At 37.3% G+C, this 8480-nt stretch overlaps 1 protein-coding gene across 4 annotated transcripts; it reads right to left on the reverse strand.

Moving 5' to 3' along the window:
* Positions 1-931: 931 nt before the first annotated feature.
* On the reverse strand, positions 932-7863 carry vgll3 (vestigial-like family member 3). Of its 4 annotated transcripts, none has more exons than XM_077215577.1 (4): positions 7525-7863; positions 6349-6679; positions 4821-5297; positions 932-3772 (listed from the first exon to the last, which is right to left on the reverse strand). In XM_077215577.1, the coding sequence occupies exons 1-4, from the start codon at positions 7660-7662 to the stop codon at positions 3732-3734; spliced, it is 987 nt and encodes a 328-aa protein (XP_077071692.1). In that variant the 5' UTR covers positions 7663-7863; the 3' UTR covers positions 932-3731. The 4 variants fall into 4 exon arrangements, with proteins under 4 accessions (XP_077071692.1, XP_077071690.1, XP_077071693.1 ...); XM_077215575.1 differs by having other exon boundaries at positions 6349-6676; positions 7525-7802; XM_077215578.1 differs by having other exon boundaries at positions 3076-3772; positions 4821-5294; positions 6349-6676; positions 7525-7858.
* Positions 7864-8480: the final 617 nt, after the last annotated feature.

The raw sequence follows: 8480 nt of genomic DNA on the forward strand, positions 1-8480 counted from the left end.
TATAAATGATATGATATTCTTCTTTCATACGAATACAATCAGAGTTATATTAAAAAATGTCCTGTCTCCTCCAACCTTTATATTGATAGTCAGTGGGTATATTTTTGGGGAATTCTATCAAAACGTATCCATCCGTGATCTGAGTGCTCGACACAGCTCTGAGGGGTTAATAAAGGACTTTTGAAGTGAAGCGATGCGTTCCTGTAAGAAAGATATCCATCTTTGAAACTTTATCGACTAAAATAACTAGCTTCCGGCAGACGTCCATACACAAGTCGACTTTGCAGCTAATATAACTCCGATTGTATTCGTATGAAAAAAAGAATGTCATATACACCTAGGCTGGCTTCAGGGTGAGTAAATCCTGGGTTAATTTTCATTTTTGGGTGAACTATCCCTTTAAATGATTCCTGGGTCTTGATAAAACTGTAGAAAAAAAAAATTAAAAAGGGGGGAGTTAAGATCAACATGCAAACGTAAATAGACTTTACATGAGAAACACCACCGTTCACTTTACAGTTAGTGACGCCCTGTCGTCTTTCCATATTTTAATCACATTTCAATCACATGAATGATCTTTCTGTATTTGTTACGCAGGAAACACTCCCATTTATCGTGCAGAGCCACAGGCTGACCTGTCTTTGCCAAGCTCCCTGTTCATAAGAGCGAGCGGCCATGTGTTTTCTGCTGTTTGTGTCACTCTTGTGGAGTGCGGCTGAATGCAGCTGGCAGGTCTCTTTACTCCTCATTTATCTGCTGCTTTTGGGTCTGTTATGACCACTTGAGGAGCTCTCCTACTGCTTGTGATCACAGGGCCATCTCAAAACTTATATAACCAAGTACAGCAATTAGCAAAGCAGAAGGACGGTGTACTCGTCTGATATGGACAGGCTTATTCATCCACTAGACTACAGCAAGAAAACAGCAATTATTCAAGTCCCATAATTTTGTTTTAATGGTCAACATGGACAAAAACATTGAGGGACATGGATTAAACAAGGTACAGCACAATGGCTGTTAGATACAGAACTGCAGAAGTAGGCTCTTGCTGTGAAGGATAAAATCCCCTTCATTCATCATTTTAATTAAAAAAATGTGGGGCACTTTTTACCCTTGTGAAAAAGAACACTTTTTAAAGCATACTTTAAATAGTTTAAAAGTTTTTATACTGAAATAATATACTAGAAATATTAACTGTAAACTGCAAGTAATGTTTTAGGACACTTTAATTGCAATTAAATGAAAATGTTTTATAGTTTTAATTTATTTTAAATGTAATTAGTTGAACTTATGATCCTTGTGTACGTCTTAATATGCAATTTTATAATTTAATTTCGTCAATTTTTTATATATATATATTGTTACATTGTACTGCTGAATGTTCTGACAAGCATTTAGTTTGGGTTAGTTCACCCAAAAATGAAATAATTGTCATCTATTACTCAGCCTTATGTCGTTCCAAACCCTAAGGCTTTCGTTCATCTTACAAAACACAAATGAAGATCTTTTTGATGCAAAATGAGAGCTTTCTGAACTCTTCATTGACTGCTACGCAACTGCCACTTTGACACTTCAAAAAGTTCACAAAGAGATCGTAAAACTAATCCATATGAATTGAGCAGTTTAGTCCAAATTTTTTAGACACCCAATCGCTATACGATGAACAGATTGAATTGAGGCTTTTATTCACATAAAAACATTGATCAGCAAACACAAACAGAAACTCAACTGAACCTGCTTTTTCAGACGAGAACAAACCTCATTGGTTCTTGCGGAAGCTCAAACATGTTGCGTAACATGAGAATGAACCCCATTGGCTCGTGCATGTCAAGTGAACATGCCTGAGCTTCTGTTTACCACAATTGCTGTGTGTTGATGAATGTTCATATTTGAATAAAAGCCTAATTTCAATCAGTTCACCATATAAAGCGAACAAGTCTCTTCAGAAAATTTGGATTAAACCGCTCAATTCATATGGATTAGTTTTATCTCTCTATGAACTTGTTTGAAGCGCTAAAGTGGTAGTTGCATAGCTGTCAATGGAGTTACAGAAATCTCTCAGATTTTATTAAAATATCTTCATTTGTGTTTCAAAGATGAATGAAAGTCTCATGGGTTTGGAACGACATGAGGGTGAGTTATTAATGATAGAATTTAAATTTTTGGGTGAACTATTGCTTTAAGAAACATCATCATGAACTTACACTCTCTTTAAATAAACTTAAGTGGCCTTTTATTAATTTATATATAATTTGCAACTACAGTTTTTTTTTTTAAATAAACTTTTGGGATTTAAAGTACACTACAATTGAGCGCACTTCTTTTTCACAAGTTTACATAAAATAGTCTGAGTTTGAGGAACATAACGCGTGGTGGTTTGTGATTCTGGCCCAGTATGAAGCAGCTGGTGATGAGAAAGTGAGAGGGTCAGTGCCGCCACCTGGTCAGAGATCTCACCACCAACCCCACATTCACACTAACTCCACTCTCCACTCACAGGAACACCAGCCCAACAGCTGTCTTTTACGACAAATATAATGCAATATCTGGCACTGTGCTTGTATAAAAATATTCCAAGCTGCATCTCTCCAAAATAATGTTCGATTTCACACCAGAGTGCATATTTTGCACTCTCTGAGTGGATTTGGGTTGAAGTTACACGGAGGCCGATCGCCACATTCTTTTGGTTTATCACAATCTCTATTAGGACATATCTGCAGTGGATAAGAGGAGTCTGTTTTAACTGCAATTGTTCAAGTTGTCTTGCATCGAACTTCCTAGCCAGACAGGAAGCACATTCCAGCTTCTGACATTTAAGAGCATTCACATAAACTTTTTTTGCAATATAACACAGCAATTTATGACACGTCCCAGATTCTGTGGCTTTGCGAGAGATGAAGCTAAATGTGAATGGAATGATACTATCCCTTCTGGGACTTTGTGCTCTCCATATTTCATTCCCAAAATTGGTCAAGAGTAATTCTGCAGTGTGTTTTGGTGCCACTGACCTCTCAAATGCCTTACATTATTGACGGGGAAAAGTAAATCAGATAAAAAGCACTACCACTGACAACATTTAAAAGGACAGTAACCACTGTAATGATTTAATAAATCCATCCAAACAATTGGTTGTTTGCCAATAAAACTTAGCAGTTCATGTAAGGCAGTAAAACGAATTCCTCAAAGGCGAGACAATTTGACATCAAAAAAATAATCTGTTAACACATATTACAAACAGAAAACACCAATCAGTAAAGTCACGAGACTATTTAAGACAAATATATTAAAGTAAATAAAGATTTTCTCAGACATTCAACACATTTCTGCCTTGTACTGTACTAATACATTCAGTTCTTTCAACAGAACCTGTGCAAGTACATAAATGCAGTTCTAAAGCATCAACCATGTCGAGAAAACCTCTTTGTGTAAAGAAAGAGGGAGATATACCTCTTAAACCTCATTTGGGACGTTTAGCATCCATACAGGAAAAGCCCAGATGGGAGAAGAAGCGTCCTGAATTGGATCTCTGTCCATGAGAGCACAAACTCAGACAGGATGGTATGCTTTTCAAAAACACTAGTTTTCCCCAAAGCTGTTTTTGTGCTCGTCTCACTGATAGAGACTGATCTGCCCCCTGAATAGTTCCCAAGACAGTCCTCTGAGGAAACACTCCACATGCAGTAATAGTGTGGTCCAGTCGAAGGCATGTAGTCCAGCAAATCTTCTCTGTCTCAGAACCAGACACTGGCCTTCGCCTTGTCTTGCTCTGGTGCTGTGGGTGAGGAAATAAATCTTGTTAAAACATGTTTGCGTCATCCAGCAACATACCATAAGGCTTGTAATGCCATATGACAGTTTATACTATACGGTTTATACAGGAAATAAACCAATAAAATCTAGGTAAAAGTAGTCTAGATGTAAAAATGATGCACAATTAAGTATGCAGCATCCACTGACATACCTAATAATGACTAATAAATAAAACATCTCTAATATCGACCAATCATCCCTATATATAAATGTGTCAGGACTGCTTTACATTATTCATGTGTGAAAGCAACAACAAAATATAGGTCATGTGAAAATAAAGATTCGGAAATGTTTAAACTATTCAAGCAAAGGAAGAAATAGTTAAAGGGTCTTTTTATAATATTAGACATACTGTCTTGTGTTGTGAAGCTGTTTTTGCTATTTGTTAGTGTTTCAAAGTTTGAGGTCAGTAAGAAATTAATAATTTTATTCAGCAAGAACGCATTAAATTGACCAAAAGAGACAAATGTAAAGACATGTATAATGTTACAAAAGATTTCTATTTCAAATAAATGCTGTTCTTTTGAACTTTCGATTCATACAATTTTTTTTAAATCAAAGAATCCTGATAAAAATCACGGTTCCACAAAAATATAAGCAGCACAGTTGTTTTCAACATTGACAATAATAAGAAATGTTTATTGAGCAGCGAACCAGCATATCAGAATGATTTCTGAAGGATCATGTGACACTGAAGACAGGAGTAATGAAGCTGAAAATTCAGCTTTGATCACATTTTAAAATATATTAAAATATAATAAGAGACTTCTTTCAAAAGCTTTGAACTGTCGTGTATGAAATGAAACTTTTGACTGTAAAGAATCCATTTCACTGAATTATCCAAAAATAGGCATTATCACATGGTTATTTAATATATATATACACCATTTTGTGTTGACTTCCCAATAAAAAGGACTGCATAATGATGATTTACAAATGACATAACACTGCAAACACATGAATCCTGTGGAAGTGTATGATCTATGATCTATTCGCTCATCTTGTCTCACCTGTATCATAGATGTCCACTGACCCGTGGAAAGAAACGGGCCAGTTAGGTGCCGGGATGCTACTCGGTTCCAGCTCTGTTTTGATCCCGTCTGTGTAGGACGTCGGACTGCATGACGCTCTTACACCGGGTAGCATAAGGGGGCTGAAGCGGGGGTCCAGCGCGGGGCTGTGAGCGTGATGGAGAACGCGGTGGGGGTGGGGGTGGCGGGGGTGCATGTGAGGGTACATCTCGTGCACGTGGGGGTATCCAGCTCCACTCTGAGCTCCCAGGCCGTAGTGCCAAGAGTCAGTAAGAGCAGAAGGAGGGGCCAGGCTGTGGCTGCTCCAGATGCCAGTGTCTGCGGGGTGGAAGGCGGCGCTGTGGGGGAAGTCAGGGTGAGGGGAGGGGACACACGGGCTGGTTTGAGATGGGTAACCGTTACCCCACAGGGACGACGATACAGAGCCACACTGACCCTCGGAGTGGGAGTTTCCTTCTGAAACACAACAAACAATTAGTTCCTCAGTACCTGGATGTCTGACTGAAATGGTTTTGTGGTCTTCTGTCATACCACTTGACAATAACATAACTTGACAAACCTAAAAGAGAAATGCATGCTTTTCGATAGATTCATATACATTTTAACACACAATATTGATGTTGGGAAAAAACGCAGGACACAGAATGCCTTTAGCTTAGCAGTAATGCTGTACTGACCAATCAGAAGCCAGGACTAGAACTATACGTTTATTTTATGCTGCGGGTCAATTGAACCCACAAATAGTTGTAAATATCAGCTATTCTATGATTTTCTTTTATTCATGGACCAGCATGTAAATTTTCAACACTCTGTGTTGTGGAATGTGCATACAACATTTCTATTATGATTGATCTGTTATTTAGTTTTATTATTATTCAAATATAAATGTAATTGTTAAATGCTGCTGTAAAGAACCAAAACAAAATAAATAAAAAAAAGACTTATTTTGTGAGTATTTTGAGCTTCAGGAAATCACACGGAATAAGTGCTTTTCCACGCTTTTTCTGTTTAAATTCTTTTAAAAATATATATACATTTTTTTTACAATATTGGGTAACACATTATTTTAGTGTCTTTGTTACACATTACATATACTTGTAGTGGTAGCACTTTATTTAACAATCCTGTTCCCAATGTACATAATATGTACTTCTTATAGTTATTGTAATAACTGTGTAATAACTATGTACTAACCCTGAACCTAACCTTAACCCATGTAGTTACCTTATATTACCCAGTATTTGTACAATGTAAGTACACGTAAGTGCACATACTGTAAAATAAAGTGCAATGTAGTAAAAACAGTAAATCATGCATAATTACATGAAACTAACTCCAAACCAAACTTTATTCTTAACCTTACATGTTGCTGATTAATATTACTCAGTACTTAAATGTAATTACACTGTAACAAGGACACTGTAAAATAAAGTGTAACCATCTTATGTTATAATGTGTGAGAACTATTAATGTTAATGATGTGATTTTTGGTAACACTGTCTCCTACCTTTCCACGGTCCTCCAGAGTGAAGTCTGACGGTTTTAGCATCATTGCTGAAGGAGCTGGGCTGGCTCAAAGCACGTGAGAAATGTTCGTCCACCACGTCCCCGATGTCTCCGCGGAAATAGGTGAACACCACACACCTGGCACTCATGTACTCGGCCTCGGCGGGCTGCGCCTCCTTGCTGCGCTCCTCTTCCCCAGCGCTCTGCTCCTCCTCTCGAGGAAGCTCAGGCTCGGGACGGGGCTTCAGCGCTCCAGGCTGCTTATTCTGGCCACAGTCAGAGGGAAACTCCTCAGAATCCTGCATCCTGCTGTAGGCACCAAACTTCTTCTGCTGAAAGACACAGATTTGTGTTCATTATGAAGAAATGAACTGGTCAGGGCAGGGTTAAAAGCTGCAGTACAAATTCACCACCTGGTCTACGACCAAAATAGATTGTTGAGGATTGTCTCTGAGCTGATGGCCCAGTGCCCACGCTTGGCACATTAGCGGTACGCTGATTTACTCCCATGAAGATTTCCGTATATGAGAGACTGTATAAACACATTCAGTTGTAATTCACAGCTTGGAATTTGAAGAATTCTATATCAAATGTCATAAAATATGGTTTTATTTAATATCAGTACAGCATTTAGAGAAAAACTTAGTCTGGACATACCTTCGCATTTCATTATTATTTATTTTCCACATTTTAAAGTAACAATAATGTTTAATAATGAGCTGTGAATTACGTATTGACTAAAATATTAAATGAAAAAAATCTTAGACTTAAACTGGCCCAACTCATCCAATAAAATAGTGTAATTTATATATATATATATATAATAGTTTTTTTGCTGAGATGATTTAAAAAGTATTTAAGCTTTAAGAAAAAAAGCTTTAAAAATGTTGCATTCGTGGTCATATATATATATAATGACCACGAATGCAACATTTTTAAAGCTTTTTTTCTTTTTTATACATAACTGTTTTGTCTTCACTGTCCTGTCCGACTTGTTCGTTAAAATAGTATAGTATTTAATTGTGTGTGTGTACAGTAAGTGTATATTTATGATGACAACAAATGTGCACCATTTTAAAAGTTTTTTTCTTTTAAATCATCTCACCAAAAATGTCTGAAGCAGAACTTTGTTTTCCCAACTTTTCTTGAGACGTCTGTGTCAGAATAAAGCTCCTACCTGTTGATGATGTTGATGATGATGATAGTAAGCCGCTCTGTAAGCTGCCGCTGCCGCCGCTGCTGATGATGATGTCGCAGGCAAGTAGTGATGATGAGCTCCATAACTCTGATGATACATAACATCCAAACAACTCATGGCAGAGGCTTAGACGATCTCAACAGACTCTTCAGAAACACGGCAGCTTCCTCAACCGCAGATAAATTATGTCATCATTACCCCCTATATAAACCTGAGCGTTGACAAAAGCACCGTGGTTTGTAAAAGAAAATATTAGCATAAAAACAAAAGTGTCCCCATCGAGGCTTCACCACCTACAGACAGACAGCGGATCAAAACAGAGCGACAGACGCGAGCAGCGCGTGAAAGTTTCAGGAGCTGCGCTGATTGGTGGGAAGTTTGGAGCGCTACGATCTGATTGGTGGAATCATGGCTCCGCTGAATAAACCGAAACAAATATTCATAAAGCACTATACTTTGCCAGTAGCCGGCTACTGTTTTGACAAGCTCAAAACTAACTTTTTAAGAAAAAGTTGTAAAAAGCATTATATGCTATAGTTTATATTGCATTATTTAAAATTAATTTTATGTTTCTGTGGTTTAGGCAATTAAATTTTACTCTAGTAGGCTAATATGTTATTCGCTAGAGGGGAAATTTTAATAACCGAGATTCTTTTGAAAATGTCCTGTCATCTTAATTAGCAGTTTTTAAGGTAGGTTTGCATCAGGCATGTGCTGCCACCTGCTGTAGACCAACTGACTGTCTTAACCAGAATTCACTGCCTGACTTTGAGTGATAAAAGCTGATTATCTTTAAGATTTTACATTAAACCTTTACAAACATTCTGTCAGACAAAGAATGTATCTTTTAGCTTTAATGGCGTGTTTGTTTTAATAAATTGCATTGAGTCGTTATAAGCTAAAATTAATAATAATATTAACAAAATGTGTTAACT

Source organism: Siphateles boraxobius, unplaced genomic scaffold, assembly GCF_051911475.1.
Source record: "Siphateles boraxobius isolate OS27281-9 unplaced genomic scaffold, OSU_SipBor_1 7, whole genome shotgun sequence".
NCBI lineage: Eukaryota > Metazoa > Chordata > Actinopteri > Cypriniformes > Leuciscidae > Siphateles > Siphateles boraxobius.

What these genes read in the sequence shown, in the direction of transcription:
- vgll3 (XM_077215577.1), bottom strand. Translation starts at nt 7,662, where the DNA reads ATGAGTTGTTTGGATGTTATGTATCATCAGAGTTATGGAGCTCATCAT. An exon ending in CTCTGGAGGACCGTGGAAAG is followed by an intron (nt 5,298 to 6,348) that starts GTAGGAGACAGT and finishes GTTGTGTTTCAG; the next exon opens with AAGGAAACTCCCACTCCGAG. An exon ending in AGTGGACATCTATGATACAG is followed by an intron (nt 3,773 to 4,820) that starts GTGAGACAAGAT and finishes CCTCACCCACAG; the next exon opens with CACCAGAGCAAGACAAGGCG.